We start from the raw sequence: 22039 nt of genomic DNA on the forward strand, positions 1-22039 counted from the left end.
GGATGACGCTTCGTATCTAAACAAATGAGAGCCGCAACCAAAAGTAATGCCCATAGAAAATCTTAATAAACTTTCACCGTGCTGAATTTTGTTTTGATTTAAGTCTATTGCGATTAATCGAACACGCTGGTCTACACATATTCATTACTTGTGTTTACTTTAATTGCGTCGTGTTGTTTCGCGTAATAATGAATTAATGTTAGATTATTCTTCATTATGTAGTTTTTGTCACTGCACAACTACATATGTGTATTTTTTATGTAGCCCTGAATGATTAAGGCTTTAGCAAAAATAATTCATTTGCATTTTTGATGCAGATTGAGATTCATTTTTCTAATTTTACGTTATTTTACTTTAAATTATGAATACTTTTGAGTAATATATCTTAAATTTACACTAGAGTGAGATATCTTTTGTTTCATATTTACAACATGAACATTTTGAACGCCAGTGCTGACTTTGTGAATCAAAGTTTATTTGATTTATTAATTTCGATCCATTTTTCAATTTGAATGACTTAACGTAGTGATTTATTTCCCCTCCAAATTTCTTTAAAAAAAATCCTAATTTTAGGAAGAAGGGATCTGAATTATTGTTGAGCGAAACGCACGTTGGTTCCCAATGGTTTCCGTTTTTTCTTTACATATTTCGTCACAACATTCCTCTAAAATGCAAAATAAACTCCCGTTTTATGGACTTAGAAGGTCAAACAGCCCCAGAATTCGGGTGGTTTTATTTTAATTAAAAAATTGATGAAACATCAGCTCACACAGGATGAACCCTCGCTGTTTTTCCTGATAATAGCCTATCTACACTAATAGTCCACATCAATTTGACAAACGAGACAGTGCTTACAATATATCCTTATTTTCATTTTTTTTAAACAAATAACACGCGTCTTGACAAATATTGCCAATAAAGCACGGAACTCCTTGGCCAGTTCGCCTGAAATTGAAAATACAGGCCTAGAGAATAAATAAAAAGTTGCGCTTATAGGCTATTCAAAAAGTGCCATTTTTTTTTTACACAGTATACAGTATGGACGTACAGTATATAGGCCTATGTAATGTCCATAATTATTTATTCAGAAATCAACGCCGGGTTTTTTTTTCCAGCTAATTTGTCAACAACATGAAAATTAGTAATAATAATAATAATAATAATAATAATAATAATAATAATAATAAAAACCTTAAACGGAAAAAAACGAAGGTGTGTACAAAATGATTAAACATGTGAGAAGTGAGAGGTCATCCGCTCCGCAGGACTAAGTACCAAACAGCAAGTTTCTTATTTTTTTTCTCTCTCTCTCTCTCTTTGTTATGCCACTTTGAAGGTATGGAATTGTTTGTTTTATTATATATTATTATTATTATTTTATTATTGTGTGGCTTCAGTCGTCTGGTATCCAACAACACAGAGAAGTAGTCCGGTCTACAGGAAGCAAGGAGCTCTCTCCTTAGCACAAAAGTCTCTCAGTGGTGATTTTTGTTGTTTTATTGTTTTAATTTTCTGTTCCCGTGCTGCTGTCTGCATGGATCCAGTCCGAGTGACTCTCTTTCTCTCTCGCTCTCTCTCTCTCACACACACACGCACACACACACACCGTCCACGCGGTGTGCAGCGTGTCCCGGCGGGGTTCACATCACGCACGGCTTGATGTCCTGGTAGGAGACCTGCTGGTGGTGGTAGTAAGAGCTGTTTCCCGGTGAATGCATGGCGGAGGAGGTCATGGCGTTGAAGGAGAACACGAACTCCTTCCGGTCGCACATGCTGGGAGACTGGGAATGGTACCGAGGAATACCTGCGGAGAGAATGGGGAATATTAATATTAAAAAAAAGAAAAAGAAATCACATATGTATAACTTCTGGGAAATTTAATTTTGAAGATGCCGTAAATTCATAAATTCATTTTTAATTTTTTTTAGATTTATTTGTAAATACAAGAGCAATAATTATATTGGCATAGAATAAGTAAACTGAAAATATAATCCCGGCTCTTCTAAACAGTTAAACAAAAACACATTCTTTCAGTTTTAATTTTAAATTTTCCAAAGTACACGTTTGTTTGCATAATTTTAACTATAAGTTGAACACATTGTTTTTTTTGTGTGTGCATGTGGTTTTTCTGTTTCTTTTTGTTTTTCTCTTTCTCACAAAGCCGAAGTTCATTAAACAGGCAGAATCAAGATCGTCGTAAGCAGAGGCGGGCTAAGAAGGGTTAATTGACAGCGGCCCTCTTGCACGCCAGTCCCGGAGGACCGGGGCCCTCGGGGCAAGGCAGGCTGGACCTTACCGCGCTTGTTTTTATAGCGCCGAGATTGGCACACTTCTCTGCCATCCCCACGCCTTATTTGTCCTTATCCTTTCCATAAAATAAAGTAAACGTCTCGTTTTCATGCAAGTTTTATTCAAACGGAAACTGATACTTGCGTGTTAATTTCAAAAGGATAAAATAGGTGGCAATTAATCCCGGTGGCATTAATTTCGGATATTCCGCAGTAAAGCAGCAGAGTTAAGGCTGTGTTGTTTGACGGCGAAATAACTTTGCGCTTTTTTGGCACAAAAACCGACGTGTACGTTTTTTTTCATGCTGCCTATAAAACAAAATCTACTTCTTTCGCGCGAATTAAATTTTGTGCTTCTCGTGTTGAAGTGTGGTCTTTTTATTTGTTTTCTTTGTGAATTTCCACATCAGCTGCATCGCGGAATATAGAACAGTTTCGTGACATCGTAAGCTTTAAGTGTACCTTGTAAATCTGTGGTGCTGTGTCCGTTCTGGTGCAGGTACGACTGGTCCAGTGAGTGTGTGGGCAAGCTCGGCTGCAGGCTGTTCGCCCCCGGATTGCACGGAGACAGCGGCTGCTGCTTGATGTACGAAGCCCCGTTGTTGAGCGACGCTGGCGGGGCCGAGGCCCACGCCGAAGCCGAGCTCGAGTAGACGGGGTGAGGCTCCATGACTCCCCCGCTGGTCAGCAACGGGGAGGCGGAATTGTCGTGGTGGGGGTAATCGCTCCCAGTGGACGCCGTGCAACTTCCCATGTAGGAATGTCCACTGTTGCCCGACAAGTGAGACATGGAGTGGCCGGACAGACCCATCCCATCCATGTTACCTGCCAAGTGTCCATTCATCATCCCGATCCCGCTGTCCAGAGACAGGCTGTTGGGCGGACAAGACAGGCCTCCGCCGCTGCCCTGGTAGTTGTACGCCTCGGGAATGTGGTTGAATCCCAGGCCGTTCATCATGCTGTACATGGGCTTCAGCGCCTGGCATTTGCGCCTGAAGCCTCTGGGTCTCCTTCTGAAGGAGCCCTCCTCGAACATGAATTCGCTGGCCGGGTCGATAGTCCAATAGTGGCCCTTCCCCGGTCGGCCCAGGCCCTTGGGCAGCTTAATGAAGCACTCGTTCAGAGACAAGTTGTGACGCACGGAGTTCTTCCATCCCTGATACGAGCCCCTGAAGAACGGGAAGCGGCTCTGCAGGAACTGGTAGATCTCACTGAGCGTCAGCCGCTTGGTTGGGGAACTCTGGATGGCCATGACTATCAAGGCTATGTACGAGTAAGGGGGCTTCTCTGGTCGCCGGATCCCTGCGTTCGTCTTCTTGGTTTTCGTGGTGGAGGACGCGGTTTCCATCACCACAGTCTGTCCATGCGGTTTCTCCGGCGCGGACATCGGGCTGCTCTGGGCAGGAGGCTGCGCTGGGGGCTGCTGGACCTCTGCCGTCATTTAGTTTGCCTGGATTCAGTCTTCGAGGTGGCAAAGACAAAAAAAATATATATATATTTCTCCACTTATGGTTAGAAAGTCTGACAACACTTCCCTGGCATAAAGAGGAGGGGGTGGGAAAAGACCCCAAACCCAAAAGCGGACGATTGTCTTTTAGACTCTCCTTCGTTGGTTTTAATTCTGTCCTGTTTGGAGCCTGAAGCCGGAGCGTTTTGTTTCTTTTTTCTTTAAAAAAAAAAAGGCGACGTCCGAAATGGAGCGCGGAGGAGAACAGGAGCCGCTTTCCACTTCAGTTGGTGTGTTGTCGTGCGTCCGCGGAGCTCACTTTTTACTTATCTGTTGCCATCGGCGCATTGGAAGCTGTAAGCCTTGTCATCCTAATGCTGGGGGCCCGCCCAGTCCCCTCCTACTCCAGTGGTGGGCTGCAAACACACGCACATCTGCGTGCATGCGCTCACCGTTTTTTAGCAAAATGATTTTTTAAAAAAATATCTAACAGATATGGATTTTATATGTTATCTCGAGCAAATTAATTTATTGATTACACCCCTGGATCATAAAAAATAACTATATGCATCTGTCTTCAGCTGCGGATTTGTGTCATACTGTATTCCAATTTGAGTTTATGTTTGTTTTTTATGCATTAATATATATTTTTTAATTTAAACAAAAAATAATAACATTTTCATTTGAAAACATCCAATCTATGCAGTATGTCTCGTTTTTTTTAATGTGCGAGTGAGTCAATGAGCCTCGTTGAAGCTGCAGCAGGAAGGATATGACTCACATTAAATACTTTAAAAAAAAACATAAAAAGTATAAAACTATCTATTTGACAGCGCGCTCCTCACATTCAAAATCTGCCTCCGGATTTCTGCGAAAGATAGTCAGGGACTTGGGCAGGATGTTTATACAACAAAATGTAAACATTTTCCCGGACCTTCTTTAAATAAGAAAATCAGGCAAAAGCCTTGTTAGATCTGCTAATACCACACAAACTAATGCCGATATGGGAAGAAATAATGCGCGTCGTTTTTACGGCAGGCTACATGTTGGACTCCCCCCCACCACCACCTCTCTCTTCTTTTACAAATGTATATTGTTTGTGCAATGCAGTCATAATATTTACGCAGGGACGCGGGAGGAGTGAGGTGGAGACTCAGCCGAGCTGGGAGCGCACAAACTCGGACGGAGGACTTGAGATCGACTCCTGCAGGGGAGAGAAATCACGGAGTGATCCGGGATCCGAGGTAAGGATTTACCAGACCCACAACGAGATCGGTGGTCGCTTTAAAGATGCGGCGCGTTAGGAGGAACTCTGCGCTTGCTGTGTGAGAGATGGAAAGGACTAAGGGTTGAGATTAAAACATGCATGAAACTCTAGAAATTAGGACTGGGCTACAAATCAATCAGAGGACGGTGCGCACGAGTTTGCTTGTGCATGTTTTTGTTTTTGTTGTTGTTGTTTTTTTTTAAACTGACCTGTGGCTTTAGCCTGTTTCACCCTGGGAGTGAGATCAGTCCATATAGCCTAAAACTGTTGACAGTGAGTTCCTTATTGTTCCCAGGAGATCTCAGATGGCTGCAGCCTTCAGTTTCTTCAAAACCCGCGGGTGAAGTTAACCTTTCCATTGTTTTATTTATTGGTTCTCATTCTTAGAAGTGAAAAATCATACTTGGCTGTTTGAAGCATAAAAAAAAGTTAACATCTGGCCTCTGCGTAAAATCAGAGAACACCTTGATAGAGCGTCTTCATGCGAGTAAAGCTTTTCTTTAGTGCTATGTAGGTAGCAGATTTACATACATGACGACTTTTAAATGATCTCTCAGTTAATATAGGATGTGCATGGCTGCTTCACATACACATATTTCACAATAATATGTTGGAAATTAGATGTCGCCCTTTGTTCCAGTCATACAGAAGAGTTAAAGTCGAACATAAATGCCCATGTGCGTCACTGATTCGACTCTGCTCGGCCGCTCTCTTGCACTGAGAGCCGCATATTCAACAGTGAAGCGGACCACCCAGCGCGCACCAGGGACAGGCAGGCGCGCTCCCGTGCTCCCCTCTGCCCACTGCATTTAATTACCGCTGATGACTTCATTCCATTAAGGCTTTTCCCCTCTCTCACGCTCAGTCGTCTCATGTCATATTACTCCAAAAGGAGAAGGCATATTTAGATTTTTTTTTTTTACTTTTTTGCTCATGCGTCTCAGGCCAGTTTCCAGAGCCGGCTCAAGGAGGTACAAGGCCTTAATTCGGGATTTCACATGAGGGGGCCCACCCCACAGCGCAACTTTGATTGGTCATTTTTGAATTTTACATCCTTGTTTTACCACCGAGTAGAGAGCAAGAATGAATGGATTCAATTCACACAAAATCCTGGTTGTTTCTGACTTGATAAGCACACAATCACTTCTCATTTTTAAATGAATGCCATTTGGAATAAAGTGTTCATTTTTATGTTCAGCATTGCCCAAATTTTTCTATACAAGACCGTCTTTTACTTTTTCATCGTTCTTTAATTAAATAGCAAAATTCAGCAACACTGTTTGTCTGGTAATATATTTAGGTGGATTGTGTTATAACTTCTAAAGTTAAGCTAATGACAAAGTCAAACAAATGTAAAAACTATGTGATCATTTTCTTAAAGTCTAATCAGCAACATGGTTAATTTAGAGGAAAATCATTATAGTATGATTTTAAAAAGATCAGGTTAGAAAAAAACAAGAATTTAAACATGAGAACGGCAAATGTTTAGTAACATGACAGGACTGTTTAAGGGATTCAGAGATTTAAAGGCAGTTATGTTCACCACATTTCTGCAGACAGCAAAATCCAACAACAAGTTTCTCTGATGCAGAGAGAAACTTGATTTCTAATTGATCTTGCAGATCAATTAGAAATATCACAGATGAAGTTGGCAGAAAGCAAATGTTAAAAAAATTCTCTGATTTAAAAAAAAAATCTATACCAACTTAACATAAGAGAATTTCATAATGTAATTATGTTAAATTAAGCCAGGAATTATTTAGATTTTAGAATGACACTGAAAAGGCTCAGGCTTTATAGAGTCTGTTTAAGTTTCAGTCACTTCAGCAGCTTTGCAAAAGGTTTATGTTATAAATGTAACACTGTATTATAATAAAAATGTATAAGGGAGTGACAATATAAACAAATGCAGGAAGCTTGGCTTATCTTTAAAAACACTTAATAAACAAACAAGCTCATTAATTTATAGAAAAAAGTTTCCTCCTGGCTCCCATGGCCAGCGGTGGCCTTCAGCAGCCGCAAAGCCTGCTTGTACATCAGGCCGGCTCTGTCAGTTTCTGTAACATAAAAATGTTTATCCATCAGTGTTGGACGCTGATTCGGCGCTCAAAGTGGCATTTCTCATTTTGCCCTGTTCCAGCTGTACGTTCAGGAGAGAGGCCATTCATTAATGTCACTCTACCTTCTGCCAACATGTTCAACATGTTTGAGCCACAAAGGAAAACGCTGCCATGAGAAAGTGGTAAAAAAAAAAAAAGAGAGAAAGATCCGCGTGTTCATTACTGCATGCAGAGGCTTGGGAGCCGAGATCAGAGCTTCCCTGTTGCTCCGTCACAGACAAAGTCCTGCACTTTTCCATGACGTCCCAACATGAAATATTTGACAGCGCTGCACCCTCAGGAATGTTCAGTCACTTCAGTCCAGGTACAACACTCTGAAATATTAAACAGCCTAGATGTCGAGCGCAAAAATGCATGTTACATTAACTTATGCATGTCATACGACTGCTCCTTGTAATTGGAACGTCGTCATTGTCTTATGAATCACTTCAGTCTTTAATGGTGTTTAATTAAAAAGAAAAGAAAAAAAAACGTTTCTAGCGCCTGTTCAGAACAAAACGAGACACAAATACATGATCGGCGGCGACTTCAAGGGTTTCCAGGGGGACAATGACCACCTCCATAAATGTGCTACTGTGGGCCCCAAGTATCAAACATTAAACAGCTTAAATTAAATGAGCTTTGAGGAGTTGCCTCTTCTATTTCATACAAAAACCAGGAGACTTACATTTGTAATTAAAACACAGGTTCTTACTAATGAAATCAGCAGATGTTTTGGATCTGCTTGAACACACACACACACACACAAATTCAGATTAAATTTCAAGTTAATGAGCAAGTGCAACCTATCTGAATAAAACTTGTGTGTCAGCTCTATTAGTGGAACCTTTGTGATGTATGGAAACATGAAGAGCCATCTGAACCTACGTGGCCATCCTTAGCTTATTATTATTATTATTATTATTATTATTATTATTAATTTATTTATTTATCTATCCAGATGAACTCAGAAATGACACCTGCAGCAGGCCACGAATCACAGACCCAATAGTAGCAGTGGTCAGCAGGACGCAGAAACAGAAACATTGGCTCATCGAAACCCGCCTTCGCATTTTAAGTGTTAAGCATAAATTGAATTTTTCATCCACAGAGCATCACGTCTGAGTAATAGTTTCAACAGTTTGTCTCCTGGGTGGTGAAAGAGGGCGGCAGAGGGTCACCGAGGGGCCGCACAGACTTTGTTTGGAGGACAACGCTCCAGAAAAATCCATCAACTTGGGCCCGAGTCCATCCGAACTGAACTTGAGTCAAGTTTTTGGAGAAAGCTTTGTCTCTGAGGTCAGCGTACGGAGGTTTATCACCAAAATGCCCCAACAGCCTCAAGAGGAAATGCGCGTGATGTTAACCCAATTACTACACTGAGCATATTTTCTAAAATATATGCTCGAAACGGTTAGCAATGCAATTGAAAGTCTCAAATGCCAAAAAATATTTTAAACGGCATGTTAAAGAGACTCTTCATTTGCATCAGCGGGCCTGCAAAGGATATCGAAGTTTGCTGCATTTACTGTTTTGTCTTTTATCTCTATAATTTTCTGCCCACGATTGGCGGGAATAAATGATTAAGTTATATAATATGGTGGATAACAGAGACAGAGCTGGCACGTAGATTGTACTACGCAGAACTCACAAACTGAAAAGAAAATAATTGGTTTAGTCAACGCGTCTGAGTCTTAATGCCACATATTTATTAATGACAGTTGAACTATTCAATCGAATTAAACATATTTACGGATTAATTGCGATATAAATTGTTTTTGCGTTCTTTTGCCTCCTGGGTGTTGTCTGCAGCTCACTCAGCATTGTCACTTTAATTGAAAACAGTGTAAAGTCGACGCGGGTACCCTGCCCCCCACATCCCCCCTTCACTTTCCCTGTGCGCGGTAGGTGGCCGTGTATATTTTCGTTGAAGTGCTGTTTATGTGATCGGGAAGGGACTGGGCTGCGCGCAGACCGCTGATTGCGCGCATTGGGTCGCTGCGTCAACGCGAAGCGGGTTTGATGGGCGCCGCCAGCAATCAGCAGCGGCGCAAATGTGCGCTCAATGAGTTTTTGCGCGTCCAAAACAGATATCTGAATTATGCTTCGTTGTATGCGGCGGCGCAGAAACACAGCCTTTATGTTCCCTTTGATTTGTGTTCATTTTCAGATGACGAACTGTTCAAACAATAAGGATATATGTGGAATCCGGGGTCATAATTTGAAAAAAAAAAAAAAATAAATAAATCTCATCAGGGTATTTTAGGTTATTCGCACTGATCCTATTTCTATTGTATTTGGTGATTTTTTTTTTTTAACTCAAAATGTGCCACGGATGATGCGCATATCATTTTGCGGATATTACATTGAACAAATTCTTTAATTTCATCTAAAAAACTGGGAATCTAATATAATGATATAATGTTTTTTTATTATGAATTTATTCCTAAAAAAGACTTAAAAACTCAATTCGATCTGATCCCACATTAAACCGTCGAGTCAATAACGTATTTTAAGATTAAAACAAGCTGAGCCATTTCACCTACACATTCAACTAACGGATAGTTTTATGACGACAACAGCTTATTTTCTGCTCAATAATACGAGGAAGAATGAAATAACACGCAATTAGTCGTCCTTCTGAAGGGGAAAATAATCTAAATCAATCTGTCTTTATTCATATCACTTTCCATTCAGAACGAGCGCAATACTAGATAAAATCAAAGGGCGATGGAAGTCAAACAACAATGTGAGAAAGGGAGAAATAATGAGCTAAACATGGTCAATTGTGGGGAATAATAAATGATGTACAGAAAGGCCTACTTAACAAACTACAATAGAAGTTTGTTAATGACGAGACACTAATAAAAACAAACAAAAAGGATGAAATAAGTAAATATGTGAATGAATAAATACAAAAGACCAACTTGTTTAAAAAGTTAGTTAACAGCAAGAAATCAAAAATAAATCAGCAAAATATATTAATCCAATACAAACACAACTGAGACAAAAAAAATAGTTACACTTGATGGTTGACATCGGTTTATCTCTGGTTTAATCCTGCAAACCTCTACAGCTGCAATTAGTTGTTACAGCAGCTTCACCTGGGCAACCAGGACTCTGGGAAAATATGTGTTACGTAGAAATTGGACCTGAAAAAATAACATTCACACATTCAATTTGTTAATAAAGATTTCAAATGTCAAAGCTGAAATCAAACCAGTTTGATTTGGGGTTAAAACTTCCCTGAAAAGCTCTGAACTTTGTTGCTAATAACCTGTATCAGGTAGTTTTTATGTCATTGTTTTGTTTGTTTTTTAAAATTTAAAACTTATACAATTTCAAGCAAAATGTGGGTATTTTTTACAAATGTTTTTATGGGAACTCCAAACTTCCTGATCAAGAATATTTCACGAATGATCCCCATGTGCCATATTTAAAAAAAATAAATATTTAATGTCCTATTTATGGTCTCACTGGTTTGTACCAAATATTAATGAAATAAAGTCGATTAACCGGACGACCGTGGTATTTTTAGTCACTTTTATGTATGCAGCTCTGTACACACCACAACATAAATGAACACGAAGGCCGCAGAGGGAAGGGTTTGGCAGGTCCAGAGTTTTTACAAACTCCCAACGTCCAGATGTGGTTTATGGTTGCACAGAAAATGTTTTATAATGTTTCATTGCTTATACCTGTTTAAACTCAACTCCAGCTCTTCGGATTAAAAAGAAAAAGAAGAAGAAGAAAAAAAACGCAGCTGTACTAAAAAGAAAATAATATTACTGAATAAACATTTCAGAAACGTGTTAATTTAGAATTGAAAGGTAAAATAGCATAATGTGTTTTTTTCTGTATATTTTTAAATCTGAGGAGGCTGTGATTTTTAATTTACTGCGTTTTTAGAGAAGAAACTATATTTATTTCAGCTTCATGACTTTTCCCCAGAATAGTAGTTCATCTTTTACTATTATCCCTTCTGATCTTTCATGATTTTTTTTTCCAATTCCAAGAATCCTGAGATCATTTTGAGTAAATTTGCAGGTTCCTTTTTGCTTGTCGTGTGTGTGTGTGTGTGGTCTTCACATCTGTCTAATGGATGAGGGCTGTGAACGCAAATGATTGCTTCAGTTCAAAACTGGAAAAAACATTCATTAACTTTATTTTAATGTCAAGTTGAAGATTTAAAGAGACACGGACTTTGGGCTTTAGGTTAACTCAATTCCTTATGATTCTCCACTTGTATTTCTTTTAAGATGCAACATAGTGACGCATCTAACTTAGTTGCAGAGCTTTACTGATGTGCAATTTATTTTTGTAAAATGAGACAGATGCTAACACAAAAACATGCTTTTTTTTTTTACAAGGCAAAACAAACAAAGCGACGCAACTTCTGCCTCGAGTTATTATTATTATTATTATTATTATTTATTTTTTTAGCTTCAACTCTCTTTCTGCTGGCCTGGCCTCTTTGCAACGCCTCGGCCTCTCGGTGAGTGGGAGCCTGTTTGGGGCCCCACCCTGCAGGCCCGCGCACACCTCCCAGAGTTGGTCCATCATGGCCTGTCTAACTTAGGGAGACATCAATAATGAGAGCTGAAGCAGAAACCACAGCGGAGAACACAAAAGAGACAGGGAGGGCACGCGCAGGCCACAACTGGCTCTGCTGCAGGTTAGCTCCTTTGATACCGCCTTGATGGTAGTTTGATGGGTGCACATGGGGCAACATGGGTTTATACGTCCATGTTTACATAACATCTATGGTGTTTACACGCAGCCCACCAACTCTTCTCTGCTCTCCTCTGAAGGGGGATTTTCCTGTGGCACACTGCTTCGGAAAAAGCAATTAAGAATTCCCAAACAGTGCACCACAATGGGAGATATCATTGGTGCAATGTGTGTTCCATGTCCCTCACAGTTTTTGTCTGGAATGAGCTGACTATTTTTAATCTGCGCACAACCCAATCCACCTACAGAGAAACCACAAATTGAATGAAGAAGAGAAGTGGGGTGGGGAAGGGGGAATGGGTGGGCATAATTGCCTATTGTGGAGCTCAAACTCCTCTGTTCTGGCATAAACAGCTTCGGTAGTTTACAGCTTGATAGTCAGTGCCCCTGCCGGTTTCAAACTGGGGCATATCCTCGTTGTCTGTGGGAACTCGTAGCCAAAAAGCAGTGGTTGGAATCAGCCAGGAATGTTCTGGGATGGTAACTGGATTCAGTCATATAATGCCCGACTCTCCGCATTGGAACACCGGGGTGGGAAAAAGGCCGAAAGCATTTCCTGAGCAGAGGGGGGTGGGGGGTCCCAGTGAAGCATCACATGTATGGCATCGTGTGACAGAGATCCTGCCAGGTTTAGGCAGCGATACCGACCCAGGACAGGAGCAGAGAGGAGTACATACAGCTAGCAGGGAGATGTGGTGGGCAGCGTGAGGGATGAAACTTGGAGAGAGACCGACGATGCCTGGGAAGAGCCAAAATATCACAGCCTGAAAGATATTTCAGGCTGTGGAGCGCCTGAAAGATTAACAGGTCAAGAAGCAAATACATGCATTTTACTAAATATAATGTTTATGGAACAAAAAAGTAACTTTACTTCTGGCACCTCAATTTTACAACATAATATCATTCTGTTGTTGCTTAGCTGTTCTAATACTCATAAAAGCACAAATGCATTAAGAAGACTCCTGAAGGATCAACAGGCTATTAACAGCTAATGAATCTGATTCAAGTCTAGATAGATAGATAGATAGATAGATAGATAGATAGATAGATAGATAGATAGATAGATAGATAGATAGTTTAGCATAATCTTTAATTTTCTTAATTTAGAACGTAATCCAGCTGTAATCTTCTCCACAAATTGATCAGTATTTGTTGAACTGACGAAACAGGAAGTCCAGAGTGCATGATTACATTTGCAAAGCTCCGAATTTGAGTCATATCAGCAGAGTGATACCATAACTTTTATTTGTGGTTTAACACTTCATTTTGTTCTTACTGTAATGGTGCCATTAGCAGACATTAGAGCAAATCTGTCTACTTTTCTGTGCACACACGCATTTGTATGTCAGCGGCCGGTTATGCGCGCCCGTAATGTCTGCCTGTAGCCGCATGTGTTCATGTGTCAGTGCCAGTTGGAGAATGTTGTTGACTAAATATTTGTATGCGCCTTAGTGGACAGGCTCTGCTCCCTCTGGCTTGTGTAAACGCTAACGACGCTGGGAGAGAAATCTTACCCTGTAATTGTCGGAGGGCTTTTTTATTTTCACCTGCTACCGGCCTCTTTCCGTTGGTCTGCTCTATAACAATGGCACTGAGAAAGCTGCGGAGTGCAAAGTGATTGATGCCGGACTCCGTTTGGCCCGTCTTCAGACTGGGGGCCTGAAAGGAAGTGGCTATCCCTCCCTTCCACCCTAACTACCCTGCAATAATGTCGGGTTAAAGAGGCCAAAGTGCTGATCAGTGCTCTCTTAGTGCCAATTGGTCCACAGAACAAGTTGGCAAACCCACGTAAACAATCCTTTCATGGCTTATTAATCAGCTTCTCAGTAGATGAAGCAGAATGAAGTTCATTTACGCCATACGGCCAGATCCAGCCTTATCCGCTCCATCTTGCCTCCAGTTATCACCCTTTTTCTTGTGCCTGTCAGTAAAGGAAGAGACACAGGCTCATCTCTACTGCATTCTTTCCATTTTACTGAAGAGCAGTGTGGTAGAGAAGGTAATCTATCACCTAAATCGCCTGTCCTTCTCCCTGCCTGTGTCTAACTGTTTCTCTTTCTCCTTCCTCCAGGCTCGAGTGGGCAGGCGTGCGGCTTTGGCCACAGGAAGCTGTGAATTCTTCGGAGAATGGAAGATGTCTCACGGGGAGACGTGCTGCGCCCCCGCCCCTCTCCTGCCACCCACACGCCACCCCACAATAACCCCTGACCCTTTCACGTGTTTATATCAGACCATGGAAGTGAGAAATAGTGATGAGTCACTCTGGCCGTGTGTTTACACTCCGGAGTCACGCAAGGAAGGAAATCAGCCACGGTCTGCTAAAAGTGGCGAGGTGAGAGAGAGGAGCTGCTGTGATTTACCTCTCAGAGTCGTTATTTGTTTCACGTCACCTCTGGCGAACAAATGATCTTCCAACAGAAAGCAGCAGAAAAAGGCTGAGGGCTGTAGGCGAGGAAAGCAAAGGCTGCATGGAGCAGAGCGTGTAACCGCTGCGTCTGTTTCCCGGCTCCAAACATGCTCGTTTCAGAAACTTTGATGGAATCTGCTTTGTAGTTAATGCATTCTGTAAGATTTTATTAGAAATGATCACATCCACCATGTTTCTCTGAGTCGGGGATCAGTTAAAATTGTCCCGATAAACATTTTCTATCTTTTGTGAACGACTCATTCCAACTTAAACTCTTTATAAACTCTTTATAAAATAAAAATTACGAAAAGTGGGACGCATCTGTGTTCAGACTTCTGACTCTGAACTGAAAACTGCCCTTTTCTGAAATTACAGCTGCGCAATCTCAGTCAGATTGGATGGAGACCTCTGTGACTGTCTCTTTTTAAATCTTGCCACAAATTCTCAATTTGATACAAGTCTGACTTCCAGCTCTTGTGATGCTGTTTGGAGTCGTTGTCCTGCTGTAAAGTGAACCTCCACCCCAGTCAAACGTCTCTGGTGGCCTCTTACGGGTTTTCTTACTGCACATTCATCTCCATCCATCTTTCCATCAACTCTCAGAAATGTACATCTTTCTTGTGGATAAAAGGAAAGTATGAAGCAAACCATCATTCTGCTTCGCGTGTTCAGGGTGACAGTTTCCTTCCACAAACGGCGTTGGCCTAAAACCGTCCTAACGCTGCCAAAACTAAAGTCACGAGTATGAAGCCACATCCAACACACAGGAATGTGTTCCTTGATTTACCTGTACAATTATTATTTTTTTTTATAATCCTACCCTCCATAGGTATACAGTAATTTGGCCATTTCTCTGTTATAATTAACAATAATTAAAATACAAATGAAAAACTGAAGTGTATCAGCTCTACAGTTGTTGAAAAGCTGTATTTTCTCACTTTTTGGTCCCAATCTGCATGTCACAATCAGTCGTTGTTATCAATTCACTGATTAAAATTAAAGGTTTAGGTTTTGATTGGTAATATATAAAGAAATTGGCGCACAAACCAATTTAACAGCGTCAACATCATATTGTTAGTGTTATTTCCTTGCACGTTAAATACTGGGACATGAGCTTATTTTGAGGCGTTTGTTTGCTTATAATGATAGAATAATATAATGTGCATTACTCTGTCATACATGCTGGTGTACCCAAATCAAAAGTGACACCTAATATGCAGTTCCTCCACAGGGCTGCACATGCCTGTGTTTACTGTGCCTTCCTCTGCTTTTTCAAACATTAAGCGTCATTGTTGTGCTGAAGGTTGAGTGACTTTACAGAACGGATTGCACAGCTGTTGTTTTCCAGACGCGGCTTCGCTCGGTGCTGTTGTGTCCCGTAAAATTAAAGTGATGCTTTTTTACTCTTTCCACCACCACTCTGGTGCGAGCAGCTTCGCTGCAGACTCCAGCCGGTGTCCTTTTACACACCAGCATACACACCGCCACAATGAGAGAGTGAAACCACTCTTATTTTGGCCAATCTCTCCTGAATTGTAAGTCCTGTCAGGGACCTTGATTGATTGTTGTGTTTATCAACATGTTATTAAGAAATCAGGCTCACCGCAGCCAGGCCTGAAGTTCCTTAATTCCAACTTTGTGCTAATTAAAGGTTTGCTGCACAGGTTTAGTTTTCTCATTTTCTTTTCTTTAAATATAGACGTCTCTTTTTTTTTTTTTTTTTTTAAGCGAGCATCTTGTTGCTTTTTTTTTTTTTTTTTTTTGCATTGCCTGGACCATCTAGTACCAAGTGCAGTATGGTACACTGTGGCACAAATGGAAAATCCTCATTTTTACACTGCATAGTTAATAAGTCCATGTCTGAAAATCAGCAGAGGTCCAGTCTCGCGTTGTTCGGAGAGCTGACGGCAGGCTGCGATTGTGTATCTCTGAGGTAAACACAGTTGTGACAAAGTGGACGCTCTGCTCAGTGTGTCCTGAACGGAGACACAGAGCACCATGGCACTGTACTTTTTTGACACACTGGCGGCTCTTTAGACATGGGGTTAATGTGATGAATGGCCATTTGGTAATGGGCCATGTATTAGGCTGAAACGGCTCTTTTAAAAGCCACAGTTTGAGCCTTGGCCATGGGCAGTTTGGATCAGCAATCACTCAGGTGGCAGATGTTTGGTGTTGGACTGAGCAACTCTACCCTGCTTTCTGTCTTTTCGACTTGCTCAACTAAAAACATGCATAATGACGTCAAAAGCAGCAAAATTGTGAGAACAAAGCAAAACGCGTATTTGTGCAAATGACAAATGATTTTCATATGTTAAGATAATTTTATATTGTGGTGTGCATTTGTATTCAATCCTTTTTACTTTTTTGACACCCCCCCCACCCCCCCCCCCAAAAAAAAAAAAAATTCCAGTGCACATCAAGAAACACCTAATTAGTAAGCGTTCAATCTGTATGTAATTGAATCTCTGAATTAATCCAGCTGTTCTGCGAAGGCCTCGGAGGTTTGGAAATCCTGGAGAAGTTAAAGGTATCAGTTAAAGGAGCTGCAGAGATCCAAGTAACTCTGTTGACAGGAACACTGCAGCTGAAGCCTCACTGGAAGAGTGGCGCTGTGGCTGAGCTGTCAAAGCAAAGCCAAATGAGGTTCCATTTACAGCATCACATAAGCCATGGAGGGGACACAGAAAACAAAACCAATCGTTTTGGCCAACATGCAAAAGACTGTGTGTGTGGAGGGAAAATAATACATGTCGCAACCCCATAAAATACGGTGGTGGCAGCATCATGGTGAGGGAACACTTTTCTTTTTAGGAGTGTGAGGCTGGTCTGAATTAAAGTAACAGTAAATGGAAATAAATATAGGCTAAAGTAGAGACTGGAGTGGAGGTTCACCTTTCAGCAGGACAACAATCCTAAACACAGCTAGAGTAAGGGTCCTCAACCTGCGGCTCCAGAGCTGCAAGTGGCTCTTTGGACCTTCCACAATGGTTATTAAAAACTTTAGCAAAAAAAAAAAAAGAAAAGATCAGCAATTAATGTTTCTAAATACTCATATTAACAAATGTATGTTTTAGTATTTTTTTTCATTGAATAACTGCATTGAAATTCTACAACAGAATGGAACTAAAAGTCATATTCTTTAGATCTATTTTTTTTGTCATTGACTAGGAAACTATTTTTTTTACATAGTTGTATAACATCCAGTAGAAAAAAATATTTTCAAGTTTGAATTTGCTTTAAAATCTAAAAATAGAAATAGCGTTGTGGTTCTTTAAAAATAACATCAGATTTTCCATAGTAAATATTTATCAAAATTTTTTTTTTCAAAACTTTATTTAACATTTGCTGCTCTAAACAAGTTTTATCTAACTGGGCAAAGGGCAAAAATTGCTCTTTGAATTGTTAAGGTTGCCCCCCCCCACCCTTCCCGGCCTGGAACAACATTTCTTAGAAAATATTTTGTAAGACCCGTAAATCAATGTTCACAGCTGCTCTCCATCCAGTCTGGTTGAACTTAAGCTATTTTGCAAATAAGAATTGATTAAAAATCTGTCTCAAGAGGAACAAAGCTAAAGAAGATATTCCCAGCTGTACGGCAGCTGCAACTCCAGCTAAAGCTGTTCCTACACAGTGTCGAGTCAGAAAAGCTAAATACAAACGCAGACCATACTTCACAGTTTGATAAAAAAAAAAAGTCAAGCCATGTATCATTTTCATCCACTTTTCCATAATGCACAACTGTCACAAAAATACCAATAAAAAACGCTGAAGTTTGTCGCTAATCCAATCATGAGAAAAGTCAAAATATTACTTTTTAAGGTTTTGTAAATGTGTGTACTGTTATTTACGAGAGTTTCTTCTACAACCATTCTTATGTTGCTCATTTCTGTATTGCAATTTTTTTGACTTCTGTTTTTATATCACTGACTTTGTCTTTAATGAAACTACGAAATGTTATGAACATGTTTACAATAAACTTTCACAAGTCAAGCTTATAACATTCTCTGATGTCTTTGTCCGTTATTCTACATGATATTAAATTTAACGTGGGACAAAGAAACGTCGTAAACTAAAAAGAAATTTGAGATTTCGTTTTTGTGCAACGTTTCACGTGCGAAAGCACTCGGCTCCATTTAAATTTAGCTTAGGGGGTCTTAGTCTTTGCCAAATTCAAGAACCACTTAAAGACCTTCTGATGACTTCTCCGTGTTTGCGTGGTGGGATCCACAGCAAATACAAACACTGTCAGAAACAAATTCAGCAAAGAGGAAGCCGCTGGTGGTCCTGCTATTTCCTTTACTTGTATTATTGCACATTTTTAAGAGGATACGTAGCACTCACACTGCCCACTCCTCTAAATAAATGGATCCTGCAGCCTAATGATGCATAACATTAACCATGTGTGGCATATTACTATATTCTTCTAATATCTGTTGGATCACAGCCTAAGCATTCTTCTAAATAAACGTGTCTCATTTTCTTGTATTAAAAATCACTAAAGGTTGTATTTTTTTTTGTTCACACACGCAAATCTTTAGAATGGTATTGATCTTCCACAAGTGAGTCAGAAATTCTTGGCAACATTGTTATTAAACATTTTGTCTTTTTTTTTTTTGCCGAACTGAATATTTTAGCTAAATAGCATTCTATCAAGCAGGGTCGATCAGATAAAAGTGGATTTCACAGATCCATGTTAATGTTTAGCAGACACTGAATATGTAAACCCTGAGAATGAATCCATAATGCTAAATTAATGTGGAGGCACCAGGGGCTCTCATGTGAGGTTTCCCTGAATCCAAACAGTCTTATCACAGGTGTTGGGGAGGATGGACAGACCGACAGCCACATGGTTCTACTTTGACATCTGCTAATTCCAGGGAATCAATCCTAAATGACACCTATGGGATACACAGAGTGGATTTCCCTCTGATGCAGATTGGCGGTGGTTTGCAGATGAAAGACAGTAAAATAAATAAAGCTGTGGTGAGCAGGCAGAGCTCCTCTGTCCGCACAGTACAACCATAATGGGATGCATACTGACATGAGGGGAGAGGTGGAGGCCCGCTCCTGTTTTATTTTTTTCCCCCGTCCTTTTTCTTGCTCTGCTCGCTATTGAAACGCTGATGGATGTCTGCTGTTTGTCCCTGATATCCAGGCAGACATTTGTTGTAAAAAAAATATATATAATATTTTTCGGTTTCAGGGGTTAGGGCCCAACAAGTTGGACAACAATGATTAGCCGAGAAAAGCTCTGTAACTTGTCACCCCGTCTGCCTGCCGGCCCACCGCTGCTGATTTTCTTTTAATCCCAAAAGCGGGTCATTAAATCAAACTCAGCTGTATCAAATGCCATTTTAACCTCCTCCAATCAATCTTTTCATCAGCTTCTGCGTCTGTGGTTGGCCTGCAGTGAGAATGCTAATGGTAAGGCAATCCTTCATTGACTCATCCTGGCTGGGCTCACAATACTCCTGCAGGTTACACCGACCTGCCTGTCCCTGCGCTGTGCCAATGCAAATTCATCTTTCCAGTGTGCTGCACTGTGCATTAACCACGGGGACTTTACATTGACTTTAGCAGAAGACCCGCTCCCACAACGTGCACAGTGGGAAAACATGAAATTATTCATTAAAATGAATTAGAGGTGCTCTTCTTTAATAATCAGACTTTTGCAATTAAAAACACAAATGTAAAAAAAAAAAAAGGAAAATATTTGTGTTCATCTCAAAATCTGATTATAGGAATAATCTGAGACATGTATGACATGGTCTTTATGTTTTAGGATATGAAGCAAAAACAATAAAGCTAAAAGAAGCGAACAGAGGAAACAGCGCTAGCTCAAAATGTGTTTTTAATCCTTTGGTGCAGTTAAAGTAAGTACAACTTATATATATATATATATATATATATATATATATATATATATATATATATATATATAGAGAGAGAGAGAGAGAGAGAGAGAGAGAGAGAGAGAGAGAGAGAGAGAGAGAAAAACTTAGGACAAAATGAAATGATTAAACAAAATTAAATTATGTTTTATGATGTCATTTATTGTGTTTGTATTCATCTTTAGACATCAAAAAAATCATTTTCTTAGTTTTTTTTTTTCCCTAAACATGTATTTTTCCAACACTCTTTTCACAAACCACACATTTTGACATTTCCTAATATTAAGTGTTGTGAAAAAGAGCGAACCTCACGTCTGACTCCTCAAACTCCAGTCCTGTTTCTCTTTCCACACTCAGTCAGATCTCTGCTTTGGACCCTTCCTGTTTATTTAACCAACAAATATTTCTACAGAAACAACAAACTATTGTTCGTCATGTTAACAAAACGAAATTAGAGTCCTCAATGTACTAAATAACATAGAAACCCAACTGTGAAATGAGTTAGTTTTCAGTGTTTAGTGTTTGTCCTTGAGTTTAAACCTTCACTTTCTCTGCAGCTTCATTTCCACTGTTACTCCAGCAACACGTCAATCTGTCCTTCCCTGAGAAACGTCCATATTCACTATCAGCGTTAACATTTGACTTCGATATGAGCTCCTCTACCTTTCTTGTAGACTCTTTTCAGGCGTGATTTTTTTGGATATCGAAACTTATTTTTACAGGTGAAACATTAAAGTTTAAGTATTATTGTTGAATAGTCCTCCACTGCATGAACAAATGAAAGTGTTTGTTTACTGAATCTGTTAGTTCAATAATGTCAAAAACACATTTAAGCCGTTGTATTTAACCTGAAAATATTTGAAAATGCTCCAATCAGTTATGATCCAACATTTGGGTCACATCAGAATTAGATGGAAGCCTGACTTTTTTTTTTTGTACACCTACTGGCTGTACAAACCTTTCAGCAATGCAGCTACCAAGAATAACTGTTAATATAAATTGAAAGAAAAAAAGAATTTCATTTAAAACAATATTTTTAAAGTAAATAAAACATCACACAGATATTTGAGTTTTCACATTTTTGTCCTTGGTGGACCTTTGTGAAATTGCTGTCCTGTCTTACTACGCACACACACACACACACACACACACACACACACACACACACCCCCCCCCACACACACACACACACACACACACACACACGTTCCTGCAGATATCTCAAGGATATTATCACGGTTTTGTCACTGGTGCCATTGAAGTGATTTATTCAGAATCTGGTCAACTCCCGTCTGATGCACCTCAACAAATCACAGCCTGAGGTCTGGGTGCCCCCGCCCCTTCCAGTGACACCCAGGCCCTGTCTGCCCGTTCGACCCCCCACACAGCGCATAGTGACCAGGGACAGCACCCAGGATTAAAATCAATCAGAGCTCAAGAAACCTCAAGTCAAGCCTTTCTTTCCTTGGTTTGCTAGTTTGAGAAGGCAGTCTGGCTTTCCGCAAAAGCTGTAAATATAATTTTTTCCCCTAATAAAAAAATATAATTTGTTACTCTAAGGAACATTTCTGTTTTATTTTTAATAGTTAAAGGGTCTTTGACCACCAGCAGCACTGCGTGACCCAGGGGCTCAGGGTGATAAGACCTCCATAACTCTACTTTATCCCCCCTGCTCATTATCATCTGCCGTCCCAGATCCACCCTGAACCCTCAGGCTGCAGCAGGACAAGCTGCGCTTCACCTTCCACCGCCCGGAGATTATTGGGGAGACGGGGAGGCTGGGTTTAACAAAGAAAGCCCGAATACTTGGGAGCTTCTTTTGAGGAGGAAACCAAGGCTGAGACATTTTACAGTAATCAAAAAAAAAAAAAAAAAAAAAAAGGAATAGGAGGTTTAGAAGTAATGC

At 40.3% G+C, this 22039-nt stretch overlaps 1 protein-coding gene and 1 long non-coding RNA gene across 2 annotated transcripts; one reads left to right on the plus strand and one right to left on the minus strand.

Moving 5' to 3' along the window:
- Positions 1-697: 697 nt before the first annotated feature.
- Positions 698-4079, minus strand: foxf1 (forkhead box F1). The gene is made up of 2 exons (XM_014991469.2): positions 2751-4079; positions 698-1804 (listed from the first exon to the last, which is right to left on the minus strand). The coding sequence occupies exons 1-2, from the start codon at positions 3727-3729 to the stop codon at positions 1641-1643; spliced, it is 1143 nt and encodes a 380-aa protein (XP_014846955.1). The 5' UTR covers positions 3730-4079; the 3' UTR covers positions 698-1640.
- Positions 4080-4325: 246 nt separating this feature from the next.
- Positions 4326-18240, plus strand: LOC148160222 (uncharacterized). The gene is made up of 2 exons (XR_015762523.1): positions 4326-4979; positions 13904-18240. It is a non-coding gene; the product is annotated as an uncharacterized LOC148160222 (long non-coding RNA).
- The last annotated feature ends 3799 nt before the right edge of the window (positions 18241-22039 follow it).

Source organism: Poecilia mexicana, unplaced genomic scaffold (assembly GCF_051168715.1).
Source record: "Poecilia mexicana isolate PSO_F unplaced genomic scaffold, ASM5116871v1 scaffold_3, whole genome shotgun sequence".
Lineage (NCBI taxonomy): Eukaryota > Metazoa > Chordata > Actinopteri > Cyprinodontiformes > Poeciliidae > Poecilia > Poecilia mexicana.